The sequence below is a fragment of the Perognathus longimembris genome, chromosome 15 (assembly GCF_023159225.1).
Source record: "Perognathus longimembris pacificus isolate PPM17 chromosome 15, ASM2315922v1, whole genome shotgun sequence".
NCBI classification, from domain to species: domain Eukaryota; kingdom Metazoa; phylum Chordata; class Mammalia; order Rodentia; family Heteromyidae; genus Perognathus; species Perognathus longimembris.
The window spans coordinates 20,122,120-20,145,924 of record NC_063175.1 but is presented as its reverse complement, the minus strand read 5'-3'; the positions used below and the strand labels follow the sequence as shown (position 1 = coordinate 20,145,924).

At 47.2% G+C, this 23,805-nt stretch overlaps 1 protein-coding gene and 1 long non-coding RNA gene across 3 annotated transcripts in view; one reads left to right on the top strand and one right to left on the bottom strand.

Annotated features, from left to right (window-relative positions):
* Positions 1-3,182: 3,182 nt before the first annotated feature.
* The window catches only part of Cables1 (Cdk5 and Abl enzyme substrate 1), a 96,918-nt gene continuing 76,295 nt past the window's right edge, over positions 3,183-23,805 (bottom strand). For both annotated transcript variants that reach the window (XM_048363600.1, XM_048363599.1), the window contains 6 exons: positions 18,090-18,186; positions 16,954-17,110; positions 15,617-15,720; positions 8,620-8,726; positions 7,062-7,269; positions 3,183-4,409 (listed from right to left, as the gene is read on the bottom strand). In XM_048363600.1, the coding sequence (XP_048219557.1) occupies positions 4,269-4,409; positions 7,062-7,269; positions 8,620-8,726; positions 15,617-15,720; positions 16,954-17,110; positions 18,090-18,186 (814 nt within the window). In that variant the 3' untranslated portion in view covers positions 3,183-4,268. The remainder of the gene's footprint in view (positions 4,410-7,061; positions 7,270-8,619; positions 8,727-15,616; positions 15,721-16,953; positions 17,111-18,089; positions 18,187-23,805) is intronic.
* Positions 20,746-23,320, top strand: LOC125364150. The gene is made up of 2 exons (XR_007213423.1): positions 20,746-22,854; positions 23,082-23,320. It is a non-coding gene; the product is annotated as an uncharacterized LOC125364150 (long non-coding RNA).

Below are 23,805 nucleotides of genomic sequence, written 5' to 3'. Positions count from 1 at the left end.
CAGGGCAGCTCCATCCCACACTGGGTGAGGCAGCCAGGTAGTGATGCCACAGAGACCCCCACCCTCCCACCCCAGTCAGTGGGAGCCCAGAACTGTCCTTCTTGCTTTAGAAAACTATCCATATTTCTCTGCAAATTTATCTAAATATTTTTCTCCATATTTCTCTGAATTTAGACCAATTCTATACCTGGTGAGTGGCACCTTAACACACACACAAATTTTATGAGCTGGGTACCAGCAGCTTTTGACTGTAATCCTAGCTGTGCAGGAAGCTGAGGTATGAGAGTCATGGTTTGAAGCCAGCCTGGCCAGGAAAGTCTATGAGACTTTTATCTCCACTTGACTACCAAAAAGCTGGAAGAGCACTAGCCTTGGGCAAAAAGCTCAGGTACAGCACCCATGCCCTGAGGTCAAGCCCCAGGACTAGCACACACATAGAACAAAACAAAACCCCAAACAATTTTATGTTCTGTATTTGTGTGGAGCATCTGAGTCTCTGGGCTTCATTCACTCAAGAATCCTAAGCAGCACCTTGTATGTAAAGGCTCCTTGGCCCAAGGTCCACACACAGTAGCCAGATGGTGAAGGGAGATGGCATAGAGGCAAGACAAACCCACTCTGAACGTCATCTTGGAGTAACCAGTCCTGCACTTACATACTTTCAGGAACATCCATTGATGTCTTTAAATGGAGCGGGGGTGGGGGCTACTGGGGCAGCTCCTCTTCCATTCTGAATTTGGGCTGTGTGGCTGATGTGCATGGAGGTGATGAGATTATTCCATATGCATACTGCTTCCTTTCCAGCTTTTTATCTCGCAGTTGCACTTCTAACGCTGCCTTTTGCCTAAGCTGAGGGCAGGTATATGACTACAGCTCTGAGCTGCTGGCTCACTCTCTTCTCTGGCCCTCAGCACTCCCCTGGACCTGAGTGAGCTGGCAAACATCTACAGCTGTCCCAGGCAGGGAGGCGCCTGAGACACTCCAACCAACTTCCTGCTTTCAAATACTTCTTCCTTCACTGGCTAGATAATGCCTGAATTTTCTAGTATATTTGACTTCCCTAACTCAGAATTGGCAAAGGGGCAGAAAGTGGCCCAGGTTCTCATGAGGTTGCAGGTGGCTGACCCCTCAGCACGGAGCAGGAAATGTCTAAGAATTCAGCAGCAAGAATAATCAACAGTCCTATTTTGCTATGGGGGGGGGGTGTTGATGGGGACAGGAAGGAATAGGGGAGAAGAACCTCCATCCTGTCTCCTGCTCCCCAGTCAGTAAGGTGGTAGTACTCTGTGTGGAGTGACAGCCCCAAGCGGAGCCTGTTGGCGTATGACAACAAAAAAATTCTGGAATTTTTTGATCAGAAAGAAAAAGCCAAAGAAAACAAACCACATTTGCATTAGGTATGGACTTAAATGTTTGTGTGTGTGTGCCAGTCGAGGGGCTTGAACTCAGAGCCCGGGTATTCTCTGAGCTTTTTCACTCAAGGCTAGTACTCTACTACTTGAACAATAGCTCCACTTTCAGCTTTTTGGCGGTTAATTGGAGATAAGAGCCTCAGACTTTCCTGCCTGGGCTGGCTTTGAACTGTGATCCTCACCTCTTAGGCTCCTGAGTAGGATTACAGGCATGAGCCACTGGTGCCTGTCTGTACTTCATGTTTGAACATGGATTTTCTTAAGGGAAAAAGGAGAAAAGGTGGTGACTTGTAATGTGTTGCTGGGTTGGCTGGCACAGGCCCCCAGGCAGGTATGGTGGGAGGTAGATACCTGGCCCAGTTGGGCACCGCTTTTTCTGTTTGGTTTTCTATTGTTATTCTGTATGTCAACAGACAGGGTTGCTGAGTGAGGAGCCAGGCTCCAGGCCAGCTCCAGGGAAATCTACTCAGGCAGAACCTGCCAGTGTTTCCCCAAAGAGCATGGAACTTCTCTATGTGTGTTAGTCAATTTGGAGAACTGGAGACAGAAGCTTCAGGGTGGTACTGACAAGAGGCAGGGCCTAGAAGGGTAAGGAACTGCTGTCTGTGGTAGAGGTTGAAAGCAAAGCCTCAGAATTTTCCAGAACCAGTCTTAGTGACTTTCTTGCCACAGAGGCTCAAGTTTCCCCTTTGATTCCTTGCCAGAGCCCAAGGCTGGGGAAGTGTCTGGAATGTAGTATAGTATCATGGGGCGGCCCTGCAAGTGCCCAGTGTCCCTCATCTGCTTCCCAGAAGGCTGGTATTATGGACACAAAAGCAGATCTGTAGACAAAATGTCTTCATTCTCAGAAAGATACCCCCTCCTAACCAGACAAACAACTCCCTCCTCCTCTGATTCACTGGCCAAAATAGAATATAAAATTGAATCTTTTAAAAAGACCATTAACTTTGAGTCCATCTCATAAAATAATCACCCCAAATTGAAGAATACCAGCCTGATTTCAAGGCACAAGGAAGGGGTCAGACCACCCACAGACTCGGAGCCCCAGCTTGGCAGGACATTCAAGGCCAGTGGGTGGTGGGGAGCTCTTTGGGCCATCTCTACCAGAGGCCTTCTTAGAACAGTGCCCCCTCTGGGCACTGGCTGGAGACTAGGAGTACTAAGGTCAAAAGCATTTGTGGGTCAACAGAAGTTCCAATTTGCTTTGTGAATATCTGTTCCTAAAAATACCATTTGATTCTTTTTTTTTTTTTTTAGTAAAATCACTAATCAAAATCTCCAACTTAAAACTGACTCTTGGCTAAGGAAATTTGTTAGCAAAATATTTAGCACTGAATTCAGTTAAATTTAAGACTCTGGAGAAGCCAAGCAGTCTGTGTTCTTCTCACTAGCTGCTGCTGGAGTTTCTCCATCCTGTAGGAGCCAGGTGTGGTAGCACATGCCTGTAGCCCTTAACTACTCGGGAGGCTGAAGCAGGAGGCTCACTTGGGGCTAGCCTGGGCAACATAGTGAAATTTTATCTTAAAAAAAAAATCTATTCTGTGGGATTCCTCTGCTAGTAAGGGTCCTGTATGTTTGCACTCCTCCCCCTTCTCCAGGTAATGGCCAGGGCTCCAGTATCTATGGTGTCACCTGTGTGTGGGGATAAAGGCAAGAGGATCAGCCATGGAGGGCGAAGGTGACTGGTTAGACAAGTCTACATATACACAAACCTGTATATGTAGAAAACCACAAAATATTTTAATTCTCTTTACATGATCACAAGCTTTCTGCAGAAAGGTGATACCACTACCCTGTGGTGACAAGGCCTTAGTGCAGGTGGCCCTGGAGTAGCACGACAAGCCACAATTAGGTTTCTGTGCTAAGGACCATGTGTATGTGGAAATAAGAGCTGCTGCCTCGTCCTTCAACCCAACCACAGCTTGAAATGCATCTGTCCCAGTTGCAAAAGCTACAAAACACAAATCATGCGTCTTACCCCAAGACCAGATTTTTATAAAACACTTATATATCTATACATACATATTCAGCACAATAAATGTGCTTATTGTGCACTCTAACATAGAGCACGGGAATATACACCCACTGGCAGGTACCTCCCCTGCCATCACTCCCACGGCAGCAGGTGTGGATTACACAGATGTGCATGGTGTGACAGAGGCAGGAAGGTATGGAGCGTGCAACCCTCCATGCTTTTGCAATGCACCCGACACAGGAAATTGTCTTCTTTGTCCAGCTGGGGGCAGGAGTATTCACAGAAACAAGGTCATTTCCAAAGAGCTCAGGCCCTCAATCCACAAGTGAGTCATTACTGTAAAGTCCCTCACCAGCATGTGGGACTGGCTTTGGGGGTCGAGGCTGAACATGGTATGTCTGAGAGACTTACACACTCACATGCACCCCCACGTGCCCCTGGGGAAAGTGCACTTCCAATGGGGATACAAAAACAGATTGGCACACTCTGTCACATGAAAGGAGACCTTTCAAAATCCTTCCTTCATTTCTGCACAACCTCCCTACTTATCTGCGCTGGCACTTCATGCTGGTAGGGCTTATGTGTGCCTGGGCAGAGTAAGGTGAGGCCCGGGAAGAGTTGAGTTCCTGCTTGTGGGGAGCTGGGTGGACCTCCGCCATCCTCAGCACGTGGCTCTTCTTCCGTGTTCTCAGTAGTAAACAGCTGTCCTTGCCCCTTGGCGAGCTAGACCAAAGACTCCCTGAAGGTTCAGTCCTGAAACTTTCCTGCATGAACACAGAGAGGAAAAGCAGCCTCGTACTTGCAGTTGTCTCTGCCTTTGTGGCGGTGAACGCTGCTCCTCTGCGCGCACAGGAAGTGGCCCATGGCCCGTGGCCCCTGTGCTAGGAGCTCTGGACCAGGCGTCTGTAGTGGGGCATCACTTCATGCTCCGGCAAGTGAAGTGCAAATTCCAAGGCCACTAACACTGGGAATTCAAAGGCAATCAGTTCTCGTCGGTTCAGTCGGAATTTCTCTTCCAGTTTCTGCAATTAAAAAAATAATAACAGACGTTTATTCAGTTTTAAAGGGAAAATCTGAAGTTTTCTTCAAGTACCATTCTTTTATTGGCTAATGAATGCTTATGGAGAAAAACTCACGGACAACTAGGTGATTTATAAAGAGTAAGAGGTTCTAGAGGCTGAGGAGTGCAAGGTCTGGCATCTGTCTTGGTGAGGGTTTTGTGCTGCTTAAGTCACAGACAAAGGGCAAACAGGCGAGTGCAGCAGGAGAGAGGGTAGCCTCACTTTCTAACAGCCTGCTTCTGTGGAAACTGATCTGATCCCAAGAGGAGAACTCAATTCCTAAGACAAAGGCACAAACCTTTAATCATTTTACTTCCCTAGAGCCAACCACTGCACTTCTTTCCTTCAGTCCTGGTAGTGAGACGTTTGCGCGTGGGTCTGCCTAGAGACTCATCACACAACCGCAGCCAGTTCTCTAACAATCTCTGCAGACTGCATTTGATTTCCATTGTACTGATAAGAACACAAGCTTCAGAGGTCACGATCCCTTGCCCAAGGTCATGTGGATGGAGAACTGTAATGCTGGCACAAAAGCTAACTGGATGTCAACTCCACAGGATAGAGGGAGAGCTAACAACACAGAACATCACCCACACCACTCACAACCCCATATGAGTTCTGAACAGGTGAGATGACTAACTTGTAACTCAGGCTCTTCATCTTCCTCACAGAAAACAGTCCTGCTTAGGTGCTCCCACTTCTAGAGCATCTCCTCTCTAAACAGTAGCGTGGCCAGTGACTCCCCACCTGCCCAGCCAATGTAGGGGCTGCTGGAGAGAACAGTGGGGGCGGGGGCAGGAAAGCCTCATTTTGCTAAGACAGTCGGCTCCAGCTTCAACTCTGCTTTTTCATCAAGCCAAAAGCTATCTCCCCAACAGAGCAGTTGTTGACTTGCACTCAGGGTCTAACTGGGATGGGATCTTAGGTTTATGATTGCTGCTGATAATGGTTTGCCAAAATATGACTATTATACATTCTGTTTTAATACTACCAGCTTTTGGTGTGTGGTATATTCACCATGGTTAAATGTGTCTCACAATTTTATCTAGACCGATTAGCGCAACAAGAAAAAATATAGGAGCTCCTTTATCTTGCATAGGGGAGGTGGTGGTGGTGGGTATTTTCCAAGCCCCATAGCAGGAGCCTAAAGCTATGGATAGTACCAGACTCCATAAGTATATGTTTTACATGCTATGATAGTTTAATTTATAAACTAGGCACTAATAGAATAACAACATACCACAGTGAAAGTTATGGGAATGTGTTCACTCTTCTAGTGTCTTATTGTCCTGTACTCACCCTTCTTGGCGATGTGAGATGAATAAGGCATGTGATAGAGGCATGGGGACTGTGTTAGGCTACCAGGGGTTAAGTGAAGAATAGAAGCCCTGTGACACTAAGATAGTCGGTCTGATGAATGAGATGGCGAAGTGACTGAAGCAATGGTGAGTGTACCGCAGATGTGCTGGACAAAGCAGATTCATATATGGCGGGGGGGGGGGGGGACGGTGAAGGTTTCATCTTGCCCCTCAGAAAGACACACACCCTCTTTTCTTGAAATATGTCAAGTCCTTACATGAGCTTCCTTTCTGCCTTTTCTCCTTTGCTACTAAAGATAGCTGGACAGTGGGGCATACAGAACATTAACCATCCTTAGTTTGCAGTTTTGAGATGCTGTGATGTCTCACTGACCTTAGAGCAACTGCCCTTCCTAGCCAATACCTCAGTGAACAACTCCACGCCTACGTGCTTTTAAAATGCAAACCAATGAATCCAGAACTCACACTTGCAAACCACCTCCTGAGTAGGTATTCTATAACTAGGGACCTATGCCCCTGGCAATCATTCCTTTCTGTGGAAATTATAATACAGGATCTTGCCCACAGTTCTTTCTCTTGGCCTATCCCAGTGCTTCTCTGCTTGGCTTCCCACGCCATGCTGAGGGTGTCATGCCCAGCGTGTCAGGCCCAGCACATGGAGTGTTTGTGGCCTGCTACCCCAATACCAATGTAATGGCACTAGGAAGTAAGGCCTCTGGGGGATAATGAGTTGAGGATGGGGCCTTTCTGATGGAATTAGTGCCCTTAAAAGAGATTTTCGAGCAATCTCTCTCTCCATTGTAGGACACAGAAAGAAGACATTTGTGAATAAAGAAGAGAGCATCATCAGGAATAGAAGCCACTAGAAGAAATAAGCACGGTATTTTATTATGGCAGCCAAAGCTACAATGTGCTGATTCTTGGGAGCTGTGATAACATTATTTAATGACAACTCCCGAATGATTGCCTTTGCTGCTCATCAATTTAAAAAGCAAACCCTATTTTAAAACAGATGTTCATATATCTACCCTCAAAGGGTCTCCTTGCTTTGAAGGACTTTTCCCTTAAAAGAAAGGAGATATCAACCCCTCAAAACCACCTGTTTCCTAAAGAGGAAGGTAACAAGATGGTAGGCATGCCTGTCAGTTCACAAGCCCCCTGTGGCATCCCTGGCTGTGACCATGGCTCTACCCCCACAGCATGTACGAATGGGTTTTTGTGCAGCAATGCTGGGACTCTTTGATCTTGTCTAAGTTAACATCCCTCTGTTGTAAACCCCTAAACATATACTTACATCAATTAAGTGCTTGACTTCATGCTTTTTGAGGTCACTTCCAATTTTGGCTGCTAAGAGCACACAGGCTCCTGCACAAAGCTTCCTGTTCTGCTTGTTTAGCTTTCCCTTGAGGGCGAGCTTCTCAAAGTAGACAAAAGCCATGGCCACCGTGGGCTCCTCAAAGCCACAGTCCTCCTGGGCGAGCTTCCGCATCTCTCGTTTCAGACTAGGGAAAGAGAGGAATCAGGGAAGAGTCCTCTTAGAAGGGCTGAGAATGAGTTGCAGGGGCCCCAAAAGATGACAGCTCCCTATGGAAAGCATCTTCTCTTTCTCACCCAGGAAGGTGAAAATGGAACTAAATCCCTAGGGTGTGAAGGCTGTGGGGACTCTGGCTCTCCTCTTCTGGTTTGGCTGCCTAGGCCGTGTGTGTGTGTGTGTGTGTGTGTGTGTGTGTGTGTGTGTGTGTGTGTGTGTGTGTGTGTGGTGTGTGTGGTGTGTGTGTGTGTGTGTGTGTGTGTGTGTGTGTGTGTGTGTGTTTATACCAGAACTTGAACTCAGGTTCTGGGCCATGTTTCCTTAGCTATTTTGCTCAATGCTAGTATTCTACTACTTGAGCCACAGCTCCACATCTTGTATATTTTTTAAAATCATTAATTGTAGATAAAAGCCTCTCACAGACTTTGTGAGATGTGGCATGGAAGGATGCAGTGAGCACACACGGAGGTCCTACAATCACCCTACAAGCTAGGAGGGGCACTGGCCAAAGTCAAAGAGGGAACAACTATACCCGTTCCACAGGAACTTGCTCTAACCTCTGCCAAACAGCGATAAGATGCATTGAAACTAGGGCAAGTATTTTGTTTTCTTGATTCTTGGGCTTGGAACGTGTCAGAATCTAATCTGTATGAGGACACACACTATGTGTCAATGTCAGCACATATTCCAGCACCATATGGGTATACAGCCTAACTTATGTTTGCCACACACATACACACTCACTGAGATTCTGCTGCATTGGCACAAAGATGCCACAACACAAGTCAGCGCCTCACTAGCCTGGCTGGGTCAGTCATGTTGATGATGTGGCCAGCAGATATGGGTCACCACAAAGCCAATCCAATCAGCTCGATGGATGGTAATCACAGGCCTATCTCTGGACTGCTTTATGACTACTGAAAGACAGGGCCTTGCTGCTGTTACCGCCCAGTGGGCAATGGTGTGGTAAAGTTATCTCATACCCTATCATACGAACTTGGCTCTCTTCGGCTTTGCTTATGTTTGAGAAAGCAGACACCTGAATTGGGCCGATTCTGAGTTCTTCGGTCATCTCAGGCTTACTGAGCTAGGAAGCTACATGCAGACATCCCCAACTGTGTTCACTGGGTGGCAGAAGCTTGGCTTTCTGTCCTGCTGCCCTGGACTCTCCTACCACACCCGAGTATGAGTCAGTCAGCATTGGGAGAGGTTTTGCTGGACAAGACCCAAAGGACAAGGACCACTGTACAAAGTAAATGAGCTTAATTTGTGCTGGGGAAGGGCTGGAGGGGAAAGTTCAGTGCTTGCGAGTCTCCCTTACCTCCTTATTTTGCTGAGTGTTAATTTAATGTGAGGAAACTTCTCTTTGAAGGTCTCGTTCATGTCCTTCTTGAGATCCGAGGGCTTCACGTAGTCAATCACCGTGGTCTAGAACAGAACAGGCGAGGGCTCACTCTGTGTAAGGGGTCATGTGTATGAATGATTCCCAAGGGTTATGGCCAGCTCACAACTTGGAAAAACATGACACAATGGGGAAATTCAGGTCTCTGCCAAGTCCAGGAACCTGAAGAGGAACATGGCCTTCTGAAGGCAGCTGGGAATCAGTCACCACTAGAAGCAGGATGAGGCCATAATCATACTGGATCAGGTGCCACGGCGCTCTAGTCTGACCTCATCATAACTAGTTTACTTCTGCAACAATCCTTCTGCCCCTAGAAAGACACATTCCAGGGCAACTAAAGCATTAGGGCATCTTTAGAAGGGCAGAGTTCTGCCTACCACTGTGGTATACAGCTGGATTTGGATGCATTGCTGTCCTCACTGGTGAGGCTCTAGGCCCCCCAGCACTGCCACACAAGAAATGCTGGCAGCTTTACCTTTGGCCTTAGGGAGGACTTTGAGAGAACCTCCTTTCCCTGCCTCTTTCCTCATCTGGCTTCTATCTTCTTTATGTTGGTGGCTGAGGAACACCTGATCTTCAGGGCTGCTCCATATCCTGCTCACACTCAACTGCTGGGGACCCAAAATCAGAGCAGTGGCTTCTGAGAGACAATCTACCCTCATGCACACATTCTGCATCTTGAGGCCACCACACCTGGCTTAGACTGCGGGGATTAAGGAGTGCTCTCTGCAGTATGGAAGCCAGAATGAATAGGAATGGAGGAAGCAGTCTGGGGAGATTGCATGCAGGTGAGATTACCAGTCTCTCTCTCTCCCCGGCTTCTGACTTGAGAGATAATAAATGCAATGTGAGGCCCAATGCTTTGAGCTCACCTACTATGTTCCAACTGTATGAGTGCAAACTTGCGATGCCTGGGTTTTTGCCAGAGTAGCACTTCGTTTAATAGTATAATTAAACCAGGCTCTGTTCTGGGATGGTGATTTACTGTTACCAGGGATTCGCCCCATGAAGGGTTCTTTTCAGTCTACAGCTGCAGCAGGCTGCAAGCCAGGCTGCGTAATGGACGACAGGTACTTCAGCAGAAGGCACTCTCGTTGTGTCGAGCTGGCCCTCCTGCTCCTGACCAGCGTCACCTGACCTCACTTCCTCAAAGCTGCCTGGCTGCAGGGAAGCTTTGTGTGCTCAGCACAAAGAGGAAGAAGGGAAAGTCAGTTGGGAAAAACATAATTCACACCACAAAGGTGCCCTACCCAGCCTGCCTTGCTGGCTACTGGAAACTAAGTCAGGAAGGTCTAGTGGGGGTATGGACACTGTGAAAGAAGAAGAGCTCTCAACTTAGTTATCCATCTAGAAGCTCCTGAGTCTACTGTATAGCCTTAGTTACCATGAAGGAAAGAGTCTCCAAGGAACCGAACTTGAAGGCTAGCCCGACCGCAATGTTGTTTGTGTAGGGGAGACCTCTCAGGGCAGGGTAGGGTGCAATGGCAGAGGGCAGGGAGGGGTACATATGCCCTCATGCTGATCCGGAGTGCAGCATGGAGTTGACAGGTTGCTCGTCTGACGTGAACAGAAAAGATGCTTCCTACCGGGGCCTGGTAAAGCTCTGGCTTCCATTCTCCATAGGAGTGCTCTCAAGTAGCCCTGAAGGGGTGCAAGCTTGCTGCAGACACTGGGGCTATCCTCCTTGGGGCCTGAGACCACTCCTCCCCCCAGGCTGAGTTCCAGCCTCAGGACCATTTACACCCGGTGCTAGCTGGAGATCTGGACATGTACATATTCTCTCCATGCCTCATTTTCCCTGCTGTACCTGTGAAAGGAAGGATTAGAAGGCAAGATCCTTCACCAGCAGCTCTGCAAACTCGGAGCCCTTCTGCTTCCACTGGACTGCAAGAGCCGACTGCTCAGCTGAGCTCAGCTGGACGCTGGGAAAGCAGATGTTCTGTGCTTGTTCAGGTAATTAAGCAGGGGGCAGCTCTGGACTAAAGCTCTCCAACCACCAACAGATGGGCATTTCAGCTGCTCTATGCATTTAATCCTGTCCTCTAGGAGGACAGTAATGACAAGGAAACTATGGGACTGAGTGAGCAGGTGGCCCACACAGCCTGGGGCTGCATTAGCTGCTATTTCTACCCCTCAAATTCCAAACCCAGGATTCTAGGTTGACTTTCTCTCCCTTTTTAGGGGAGCAGTCCTTCATGGACATGAACTGGTGAAGTTCATGCTGCCCTAAGCATTGATCAGGAGGTGGGAAGTGTTCAGATGCTGCCCATCTTGAGCTCCTTCTTACAAAGAAAACAGTGATTTTTGAAAAAACCACACAGTGTGTGTTACTATTGGACAAGTCCAGCAATTGTGCTTTTGTTAATGTGGCATTCATTTTCTCAAAGCAGGCCTCCTCCCCAAATGGAGGTGTCAGGCAGTCAGAAACTTCAGGGCCCCCAAAGGGGCCTTGCAAAGATAAGCTGCTTTGTTTTCCAACAAATCTACTATGCAGACAGGCAAACAAGGAGCCTAAGCCATCAACGCAACCTTAACAATAAAACTGAGTCCAACACCAACCAAAAGAGGTTGAACTCACTTTCCTTTTGTAGATTTGGTAATACCAGGGGTTGAAGCCAGGGATTCTGTTCTCATTTGACATGCTTGGCTAATGTTCTACCACTTGAGCCAGGCCCCCAGCCTAGTTTTTTGTTTGTTATTTTAGAGATGGAGTCTCATGGCTTTTTTTTTATGCCTAGACTGGCCTCAAATCACTGTCTTTGGGATTATAATCTCCTGAATAGTTGGGATTCAAGGCATGAGCTACCAGTTTCCAACTTAATTCTTCATTTACAGAGTCATTTTATTTCCACTGCTGAATATCTCACAGTATACCGAAAAGTTAAGATACTTTCCCCCAGCACTAGGGATGGGGATTCACAGCAGGCTTTCTCTGTAAGCATTTGAGATTCTGATATTAAGTACATAAAAAAGAGCAGGCAGTGGGTCCTGGGGACCCATCTGGCAGAGGCTTTCCTAAGGTGTGTACACACAGAGGCCTCAGGATGGATGTTAGAAGGATTTCTTTCTAATGACAGAGCAATGAGAGAGATGCCTTTCTGGGAAAGATGACTCCAGAAGCCCATTCAGATAGGGTTAATTTTTGTTGGCCTTACAACAACTTAGCTCTCTCTTCTCCTCATTGCTTTCCACACCCACAAAGGGAGGAAAGAAAGTGAAAACCACCACCATGGTGAGCTGCCAGGTCCTAATGATAAATAACCACTCTCTAGTGAAATTTAATTATATGCCAGGAGGGCAGAGGGCCGGAAGCATCGGGTTGCGACTTGAAAGCTCCCTGTTCGCCAGCCACACATTAGATAACTCCCTGCAAGAACCTGTGAGCACATGTTTTCACATTTTGTGCTCACCTTCTAGAATCCGGCAGGCTAAGAAGGTGTGAATGAAGGTACATACACTACCATCTCATTTACATGAAGTTCCAGAATAGGTCAAAGTAAATATGGTGGCTGAAGTCAGGAGAGCAGTGGCTGTAGGGAGGACTGGGGTGGGAGGAAGGAAAGCACAAAGGGATGAGACTGTCCTATATCTGAATCAGAGTGATGAGAGAATTCACAGGACTGCTGTTAGAATGGGAGCATCTAGCCATGTTATAAGCACACCATCTATGGCTTCTATGGGATATGAGGATGAAAGGAGTAGCTCATCAACTTAAGAGTTGCTTGCTTCTGTGTAGGCCTCCCAGGTCCCTCAGAGCCTGACATCCCATGCTATCAGCAGATCCCCAAATGCCAGACAATAGTTTCTCCAGGGCCAGATATTCAGGCCCAGGGTCTCAACTGGGCTGGCTGAGCTGGGCCTGCCCTGGGGGCCTGTGGGAAACAGGAGAGAAGGCAGCAGGACCCCGAGTCTGGGTGGTCCCTGGCTCTGTTCCCATCAGTAAGCAGAGGTGGCAGCAGGAAGCTCTGGGGAGAGTGGGCGGCACAGGCTGGCCTCACAGCCTGGCTAATAAGGCTCATAAGCTACAGATAATAAGGGAGACACTCCTTGGTCTATCTAGGCAGAGCTCTCCTTACCCACTAAGGGGCCAAATTGGCCCCAAAGCTCAGATCATCCTCTAACTCTGGATGCCCATTTTGGGACTCTTTGGCCTATCACAGCTGCAGCTCCCTGCATCCGGGTGTGTGTGTATGTGCATGCATGTGTATAAAGGGCCATTTTATAAAGTGTTTGCACATAGGAAGCCCAACCTCTGACCCTCTGCATCATTTATTACCTTCGCAAGATGGCTCCTTCCATACTTCCCTCCTGACTATAGTGATTTGTCTATGTGAGCGATTTCCCTATTCACCCCAGGTCCATGAGAATAGGGGCAGGGTGGTTGTCTACTGGATGAGGATGCACCCTGGGAGCCTGGCACAGTGTGGAGATGCCACCAAACTTGCTGCATGTGCACACTGTGTTACCCAGCACACAAAAACAAAGCAAACATACCAAAAGGTCCATATGCGTGTATTCCTGCAAGTTCAGGGCAAATGCCCAACGATACCTGCTTCTTTGGGCCCTTGGTCACACATGCTGTTGACAACTTACACGATAATAACCCACAGTAGATTTCCTGCCTTTTAGCACTGTATGGACATTTGCAGTTGGGATAGAAGGATGGAGATCTCCCACAGCTGACCAGGAAAATCAGCAGATGAGTAATGACAGCTGCACAGGGAGCACAGTCTACAAAGCCAGTGCAAGAAAAAGAAAAGTGACCCATCTGGAAACATAAAATGAGGAGGACAGGACATATTTCAGGAGGATAGGACATATATTCAAATGGAAAGTCATCCAAGAATATGGTCCAAGTAGGACATACACACTTCCACCAGAACCTCAAAGCTCACAACAAAACCATTTAAGAAGGAAAACTACTGGATTTGGTTAAAGCGGAAATCTGTTACCACCAAACATAACACACCCATAGGAAGCCTCTGCTCCAAAGCCCAGGCAGTGAGAAGCAGTGCATCTTCATTTCCTCTTGGTCACTTAAATATCTATTCAGATATGGATCCAAACAATTCTCCTCACTCCTGCCATTGGTGGGCAGTCCTACTGCTCATGAACAGTGTGTTCAGACATGCAGAAAAGGTCAAAGTGAAAAGCATCCTGAGCCAGGAGCTGTAGCCTCAGATGCCCACTTCCTGTCTTTCAACTATTGTGGGAGCCTAACTCAGACTACAAGCCAGTTTCCTGCCAAAGTTACTTAATAAATGAGAGAGGAGAGAGGAGAGAGAGGGAGAAAGGGGAGAGAGAAAAGAGAGAGAGAGGAGAGAGGAAAGAGACCAAGAGGTGAGAGGGAGGGAGGAGGAGCGGGAAGAGACAGAAAAGTGAGGTGGGGAGAGGGAGAGAGAGAAAAAGAGAGGAGTATCCTGGGGTTTGGATTCAGGGCCTGGGCCCTGTCCCTTAGCTTTTTCTCTCCAGGCTGGCACTCTACCACTTGAGCAATAGCTCCACTTCTGGTTTTTGTGGTTAACTGGAGAAAAGAGTCTCATGGACTTTCCTGCCCCAGATGGCTTCCATTCTCAGACCTCAGCCTCCTGAGTAGCTAGGATTACAGGTAGGAGCCATCAGCACTTAGCTCTTGCTCAGTGTTTTAACTCACAGTTGGCATTCTACCACTTGACTACACTTCCAGTTCTGCCTTTTTACTAGTTAACTGATACAAGTCTTGAGCATTTGCCTAGGCTAGCTTCCAACTTTGATCCTCAGATCTCAGTCTCCCAAGTAGCTAGGATTATAGATGTGAGACACTTGTGCCCAGCAGGACTAGGGTCGTTTTTAATGAAATACCTCTGAAAATTCACTGACTTCATGTGGCATGTCAAAAGAACCTCCCAACACTGGGCCAGATCACAGGGGGGTATTGCAGAAAGTCATCAGCCAAGCCGAGTGCTCAGCTGAGAACGCTAAGCTCTAAGTGCTGGTCTGTACTCTAGCTCTTAAACACATGAAAGACCAGAACAAGGACTATCTATTCAATACAAGTTGAGTGCAAAGAGCACTGGGAATGAGGAAGCTAGAGAAGAAAGAAGTCGGCTTGCCCACCCTGCCATCCTGGCCAGTGAAGAAGGCATGGAGGGCACGTTGGGTTGGCACTGTCCCCATGAATGCTGTGCAGGACACACCTGGCTGTCCCCTCCTCCCACAGCAGCCAGTGCTCTGCTAGCCTTGGAATCAAGGCTGATCTGCCAAAGAAAGCACACCGACCCTGCCAGGCCCTCCTGGTGTCTGGAGAAATAGCAGCCATCAGTAGAGGGAAAGATGGTCAAACAAAAGCAGAAACTAAAATTACACAAAGGGAAAAACAGGAAGAGTCTGTGAAGTAAAAACAGCAAGGGGAGCGTTTGCATTTAACACCCACAGTGTCCTACTTTCACTTTCCCAAGAGATAATTCTGTCATCCCCAGCCTGGTGCCAATGGTTTGCTTCGTGTGCATGTGGAGGCCTCAGTTACTGAGTTGACCTGACCCGGCTCAACCCGATGGGTGGTTCCAACCTCCAACAGGGTCTATCAATGGGTAAGGTCAGCCATGCCTTCCCAGAGGGAAAGGCTGCCCCAGCCTTAGCTGGTTGTTTCCATACACATTGGCAACCCAATCTTCTCAAACACCCCAAAATAATGTTTGCAGGCCAGGGACCAAAAGGATCCTGGACCCCAGGTTGGCCCTGTTTTAAGTAACCCCCACTGACAGCTCCTTAACAAGATGTCTCAGTCAGAGCACTAAAGTCAGTCTGTGAATGCAAGCAAGCTTTCCAAAGTGGCTGCAAGGATGAGTGGTCTATCCACCCACTCAGTCACCCACCCACCCACCCACCCATCCATCCATCCATCCACCCACCCATCCATCCAATGCTACTTACGCACCATGTAAGAAGGAAAGATGAGAACTCGCTTGTGCTTGCCACAAGGCCATTGGGGGTCATCCAAGAGATTTGGGTCATAGTCCATAAAGTCTCCCGGGTCACTACCTGAAGATCACAGGCAGAATAATTAGGGGGTCCTGAGCCTCCCAAGGCAGAGGTTGCTGGGAGAATGCTAGGTACAGTTTCTGAAGACAGCCGGCTTCAGGACATTTGGCTCAGTGTCACCTCGCTGGCTTTTTTTTTTTAAAGCTGGTTTCTCACTGAGGTGGATCCCCTCACAAAAAAAAACTCAACGAATTCTTACCATTCTGCCATTTTCCATTTTAGAAAACTCCCTGACTTAAAACAACATGAAATTTCTCACATGCACAGAGCCCTGGAGACTTGACTCAGCCCAGCCCAGAGCAGGCTCATTTTCTAAACTTGGAGACCAATTATGAGACTTGGTCGCACCACCCTGGAGCAGGAGTTGGGGTGAAAGCTTCTGGGAGGGCCATTACGTGGGAATCCAAGCCAGACAAGCCACCAATGCACACAGCTATAAACAACCCCAGTGCTATCAGCACCGAGGCAAGCTGACCTGGGGAACTTGAATGGCTAAGAACAGAAACCATGCCTTCCTAAGGAGTTTCTGCCCTCATGCTGATTTTTTAAAAAAATAATTACTTATGTATTGTCAAAGTGATGTACAGAGGGGTTACAGTTTCATACGTAAGGCAGTGGATACATTTCTTGTACAATTTGTTATCTCCTCTCTCATTTCCCCCCTCCCCCTCCCTCTTTCCCTCTCCCCCATGAGTTGTCCAGTTGGTTACACCAAATGGTTTTGTAAGTATTGCTTTTGGAGTCGTTTGTCTTTTTATCCTTTGTCTCTCAATTTTGATATTCCTTTTCCCTTCCCTAGTTCTAATACCAGTACATACAGTACCCAGCGTACTCAGATGAGATATAGTGATAGCATGATTCTTACAGAAGTTCATGTGGGCAAAGCCCAAGTATGCAAACCTTCCTTCAATGGCTGACTAAGCTAATGTACTAGAATAACCACAAAAGACTACCCTGGACCCTATACTTTAGGGTCCAATTATTTGGAGGGAAAAACTCCCAAAGCCAAGCACCATGACACTGGGTGGCTGAGTGGTCAGGAAAAGCTGGGAGCCAGCCATCTTTGTAGGGGGCTGATGGCTTAGGGTTTCTCCATGTGGTTGGGACCCAGTCTTCCTTCTAGAGAGATTATCTGCTCTCTTGCCTGTGGGCTCCTACAGGTCCTCTAGTCCCCATAGGGAGACCCCACCCACATTTAAGACATGTTACCACATCCTACCAGGCTGAGGTTACCTGTGTCAAGACTCCCCTGGGTGCTGCTTGCCCGGCCTATGGAGAGGCTGCGGTGGCTCAGGTTACGGAACTGGGAGAAGGAGGAGGTGGAGTCTATGGTATTTCTCCGGGTTCCGAAGGCATTTGTGGGTAACAGAAATTGTGTATAAGAAACTGTCTAAAAGGCAAAGGTAAAAATAAATCAGTGATTGTTCCTAGGCAAGACTAAGGTTTACATTCTGACCAAGCTATCTTGCCACTCCAAATGCAGGCTTATATTTTTAAGTGTATAGTTCTCAAATGAGATCTGAAAAATCAGCAAAGCAGTTTACTTTGGTATTCACTATGCCAAAATCTCATCTCTATGGATCTGAGGTCACATACAGTTCGAATTGACCCTAGCCAGTGTTCCTGTTTCAGGACAGAAATACTAACAACAAGGGGTAGTGGTGGTGGTGGTGGTGGTGGTGGTGGTGGTGGTGGTGTGTGTGTGTGTGTGTGTGTACTGGAACTTGAACTCAGGGTGCTGTCCCTTCTTCACTCAAGGCCAGCACTCTACCACTTAAGCCACACCTCTAGTACTCTAGCTTTTTGCTGGTTTTAACTGGAGATAAGTCTCATGGACTTTCCTGGCCAAGCTGGCTTTGAACTCTGATAGTCAGATCTCAGCCTCTTTAGTAGCTAGGATTACAAGCATGAGCCATTGTGCTGAGCCTTGTGTTGTTTTGTATAATCTATCAAGTGCAGAATTCTAGAACATATCAGGCCAGAAGAGTTCTGATAAGAACAGTGGGCTTCTTTCTTGCTTCTCTGGTCGGTGCTCTTAATGACACTCACCTCCCCCCTCCCCACTTTGTTCCAGTGTAAATAGAGGGTGCTCAAACCACCCAGTCCATCCTGGAATACTGCACAAGCAGCTGTAAATGCTATCGACAGAGAAATACTGCACATGTACCCAGGCAACTCCCAGCCCACTGCTACTGAACCAAGGGCTCTCAGTGGGATTTTGTCTACACTCTGGCCAGCACAGGTCACCAGAAATTGGCCCCAGACCTTGTTTCTTTCTTCCCAGATGCATCTCATGGTCTACCCCACTGCCTCTGCCATGGAGCATCTGTAAACATCTCATCTGAGGAGTGAAAGCCAGGCAGCCTTACCTTCCCGTCCGCACCCAGCTCCACACCTTCCAGACCAATGATCTCTTTCAAGCTCATGGCGCCTGCTGACTGTCTCCCTCCATCCAACTTCAGATCCCTGGAGAGGACAAACCAAAGGGAGAATACTCCTGCATGCTCCCAAAAGAGTGATAAAGGATGCTTACTGCACGAGACACCACAGTCACATGGATGCAGGACCACAGGGATTGTAATGGGTGGGACGTCCCTTGGTCATTCCTTGGGGCCTGCCAGTGATGCTCTGTCTTGTTCCCCTCACTTGACTATAAAGATGAAAGCCAGACTCAGAAGCCAGTGCTCACCCAGCAAGGCCCCCTAAATTCTTAAGAGAAAGCCAATCACCAAGAAGCAGGGATGCATCCCAGGAATGCTAGAGACAGTGCATTTCCTGGGATGCTGAGTTCTTTTGAAAGCTATTAGATGAAAGCCACTCTCGTTAACAGACAGGAGCAATTAATAACCTAAATGCCCACCATCACCGCTAGTAATTAAAAGATATCACAATATTCAGCTCAACAACCTTGCCAAGCCCCTGAGAAAAATGAGTATTTTTGTAAGTAAAAGAATAATTCCCAGGAATAATATGCCTCTTGCATAGCACTGTGCAATTTCCAAAGACTTTTTTTCTTTTTATTATCTATAGCATTTTAATAGTCATTCATTGTCTTACTAGTTATTCATTCATTTGCACCTTTTGTGGAGCATTTTAAACCTGAAAAGTTTTATAGCAAGATTACTGATTATCAGATTTATAATTGATAATGAAAATCAGAGGCTCAAATTTATTTATTTAAATGACCACTGACACTTCAAAATAAAGAAATACTGGGTGTGTATGAAATTTTTAGATAGGAATTTTCAAGAAAATAAGAAATTAAAATTCATAGTAATTTTTTGAGTAATGAGAGAACAAATACTTGTAAGAAAATGAGAGAAGCAAGAGTAAGCAAAAAGATTGGATTTTAATGGATTAGCAATGGAAATATCACTAGATCCCAAAGAGGGCTAGAGAGTTAGGCTTGGATCATTGTTTTGGATTAGATAAGGGAAAAGTGAACCTTTCCTTCAACCACCAATCATCAGTTTGTACTTGTTGAGGATATGTAAACCTGGGTGAGATTAAATCCCCTTAGCCAAAGGTAATATCTTGAGTTATAAGCTTCAGCAGTTGGTTTTAGTGCCTCCATCATAAAGATGACATTTGGATAGCTCGCCAGCTGAATTCCCTATGGTGATTAAAACAACAACAACAACAACTCTGCAAAGCCTATAAATTATTCCAAAAGGTATTTAAGTTTTGTTTGAATAAAAATAATTTAAAATGGCCTTGCTAGAATTAACTATATCAAGATCAGTCTCCAAAAAAGGTGGGGTGGGGCACAAAATGAAATTCAGTGGGGAAAAAACTGGCACATAAACCATTATCTTACAAAAGAAATGCACAAAAAGATAATCATTTCTGGTGTCTTTTCAACTGCCTTGCAGCCCTATCTCTGGACTCTGAACTTTTAAAATCATTCCCAGGGACTAATCTCTTAAAATGACTGAATGAGAAGAACACTGACAAAAGGCATCTTTGCTCTCTGACAGTTTTTCATTTGCACCCTGGGGTCCCAGTCTCCTCTTCTTTCTTATTTTTTAAATTTCTTTAAGATAACACCTAAGGCTGGGCTGTGGCTCAGTAGTAGAGTGCTTGCCTAGTATACAAAAGGCCCTGGGGATCAATTTTTACCTTAATAAGACAAAATAAAACACAGATGACTGTAAGATGGATAATAGTCTTAATAGTCCATTTTATATAAAAGAGAGAAAACTGAGGCCCTGAGTAGGAAAGTGGCTAGCCAAGGAGACACTAAGACAATAGATTATAGGATTGGTTTTGCCATTCGTGACCCAGTGGGTCACAATGGGCTTGTCAAAGAAGGGTCCTCCTTCCAGGATTTTCTCCAGCTCTGCTCAACATTAGAATTGTCTGCAACGTACTGTGGTTTGGCTCCCACCCCAAAGCAACTGGTAGAAGATGGAACCTGAGCATCAAGAGGTTTAAGTCACCTCCAAGGCATTCTAAGTGGTAGCCACATTGGGGAGCTGTCTTCTGCCTTCTACCTCCATGGTACTCAGTGCTTCTAGAGAAGGCTGCTGCACACCACAGCATTCTCCCCATAAGCCCCAGACATACTCAGGGGCCACGACCAAAGCAAGACAAGTGAGTTCTAAGACAAGAGAGGGAGAGGAGAGAGAAAAAGGAAAGGAGAGGAGGAAAGAGAAGGGAGAAGAGAGAGAGAGAGAGAGAGAGAGAGAGAGAGAGAGAGAGAGAGAGAATATATAAAGAAGGCTACTTTCAAACACCAAGATTCTGATCCTGTTTGGCCAACCCCTGGCCTATGGCATTCCAGGACTGGATTCCTCATGAATCTAAAATGCATAGCCTGATTGGAGGCATAGTCTCCTGGGAAGCAAGGCACTGCCTTTTGCAAACCACAACCAGTAATACAGAAAAGACAAAAAGCAAGCAAACAAGCAACTTGCCCACCCCAGTCTTCCACCTTTGTATTCGTAAGTTTTTAGTGTATTTTAACACTGAATGTTCTTATTTTTTTTCTGAGACCGGGACTTGAACTCAGAAACTGATCTGTTCTCTTCACTGGCTGATGCACTCTATCACCTGAGCTATACCTCCTACCCCCAACCCTGAGTATAGGAATCAATGTGCTTCCCCCCATATTTCTGCTCAGACCCCATGACCATAAGTGACTTCAGGTAATTGTAGCATAGAATATGACACTGCAAACACTTAGCTATAACATGCAAGTCATCCAAATGAAGCCTTCAAGAATGTTCTGAGCAAGGGAACGACTTTCATGTGCATTAGTATTCTTCTCTGCTGGCCCCTGACAGGGACCACACTTCCTGTGGGCTGTGAGATCCAGAATAATTTAAGTCCACATCACTTTCCAAACATGCTGCGTGGCTGCAAGCTCACTGTTTGGGAAAATCAAGCAGGCTATAGACAAGCAGGGTCTAGCCAAGCCACCACCTGAGACCATCACCCCACCTTTCCACCTGTGGCATAAGCTTCCCAGGGTGATTGCCAACAGACTGGCTAAGGCAGTAAGAACATTAGTAAGAATGTTTCTTAGTGATGGGCTGAGAGAGGACAGGAGGCCCCAATCCATTGTCCTCCCATGTCGGATACCTTAAGAAGCAGAAGTAGTATTTTCTGCGTGGTGGTAAGCTTGCTGTCCTGCTGGTACTGGATTACCAAGATGGCATGGAAGATGGGTGCTTTGTTCTTTTTGTGCCATATTAAGCCTGGAACTTAAGAGCCTGGGTGCTGTCCCTTAGCGTTTGTGCTCTACCACTTGAGTCACAGCTCCCTTCTGATTTTTCGCTGGTTAACTGGAGATAAAAGTCTCAAAGATTTTCCTGCCCAGGCTAGTTTCAAACCAGTATCCTCCAATCTCAGCATCCTGAGTAGCAATGATTACAGGCGTGTGTCACTGGTGCCCAGCTGTAGGTGTTTTCTATCATATCCTCCTCTCATCTGTCTTCATTTTGTCACACTCACTGCATCCCTGGGACAGGCTTTGCCACTGACAGTTGTCGATTTACTGTTAGCCATGTAGATGACAGCTAACAAAAGCAAAAGAGCTATGCCTCTTTCCATACCTCCTTTCTCCACACAGCTCCCAAGAGAAACGAGGCTGGAGCAAAAATATACAAAGTGTGCTCACATAAAGCCCAAGCTCCCTCTCCCTGAGCTTACCCCCAGCCCGTTGGGGATTCGTAGGCCCCGTGGATCGTCTGGGTGCCTCAGGATGCCGGGGAGCATGTGGAAGATTGGGCCAAGCCAGGTTGCACCTTGCCCGCTCTCTGGAGAATTGGTGTGACACTGTGGTCACAGTTCCTGCTGGCTTTTCCCCTCCCATTATTCCACTTCGCACTGAGCTCCAATTGAGCCCAGTGAGTGAGATGAGGAGGCTGAACCTGGGGTCCGCCTTCGTGCCTGGCTCAGGGCAGACAACGGCAGCTCCCCCATAATGGGGGTGGTCTCCATGAGATCTGCCCGCATTTGGGCACAGGACACTTGCAATGTGGCCAGTGGAGGAGTTATGAACCCCATGTTTCATCCCCTGCGATTTTAAGTGTTAAGTGGCTGCAGGTGGCTGGTGACAAGCTTATGAGACTAAGGCTTGGTGCTTGTTTAGCAGGACTCTGGCTCTACTGGTTGGTCACTCCCCCCCCACCCCCAACCAATCACACATGATGAGTTTAATGAGGGGCTCAGCCTCCCCATTTTCTTTCCCAGAATAGTCTTTCTGCCTGCCTCTTCAGAAGCGTTCACCCTACAGGCCCCAGAGATGGAAGAGATGATGTCACAGGGCTCCTTGGAGGAGGATCCTGAAAGTGGAGCCAGCACTGCAGGGAGGGACCCCCCCTCCCCCGTTCCTTCCAGGGAGGGTGATGGCCACCACACCCAGCATCATTACTCTTTCAACAAGGCTCCTAGACCATGTGTGAGTATGCGAAGTGGGCCTGCCTGAGGGTTAGGGTGGTGGTGGAGGTGGGGTGTTAGTGATCAGAATCAAATCCCAAGCCCTAGGCATTGCAGGCGCCTCCAGGCCCTACATCCTAACATCTTGTGGAGTGATGGAGGGATTAACAATTTGAGCTTTCCTTTAGCGTGTGTGAGTGTGTGTGTGTGTGTGGGGGGGTAATCTTCTACACAGAGCAAATCAGAAGTGAGGTATTTTTTTTTTTTTTTTTTTTTTTGCCAGTCCTGGGGCTTGGACTCAGGGCCTGAGCACTGTCCCTGGCTTCTTTTTGCTCAAGGCTAGCACTCTGCCACTTGAGCCACAGCACCACTTCTGGCCATTTTCTGTATATGTGGTGCTGGGGAATTGAACCCAGGGCCTCATGTATACGAGGCAAGCACTCTTGCCACTAGGCCATATTCCCAGCCCCAGAAGTGAGGTATTTCTTGCAACATAGCTGTGCACTGCCATCTGCTACTCTCAGTTGAAAAACTTCACTGCCTTGGTTAACAAACATCACAAGTATTCCAGAATATCAACTAACCTGTGTTGGTTGGGGTGTTTTCTGAACACTTTTTCCTTGCATACAGGGAAAAGATTGTGCTGGCTGCTATCCGAGTAGGTGTGAATTAACAGCACCATGTGTGTGCACACAGAGTCGCTAGCATAGCTGCTTCATAAGGAGAACAGAAGTAGAAGAGCCTTTTCTAATGAGCTCTGGTTTCTGTCCACAGTGGTTGGCACTGTACAGTTGGCATCTGGAAACATAGCGATGCTGAAAACTTCTCTGGGTTCATTTTTCTTGCTAAGCACTGGTGCTGCAACCTGATATGAATCCGAACCTCAGAAAATCACCTTTGGCCACATTTGACATCAATAATAGTAACAGCAATTTTACACTATGTCTTCTAATATTGCAGGCAACTGTCCAGGCCTTAGGTGTCAGTGCAGAGCAAGGAAGACAGGGAGGGCTGTGCCTTCAGAAGCCTGAAGGGTTGGGAAGCTGCTTCCTGAAAGGAAAAGGCCAAAAAACAGTCCTTTAAAACCTCTGGCAAAGCCAGCCACCAGTGGCTCATACTGTAGTCTTAGCTACTCAGGGAGGCTGAGAACAGAGGATCTCAGTCCAAAGCCAGATCAGGCAGGAAAGTCCCAATTACCACCAA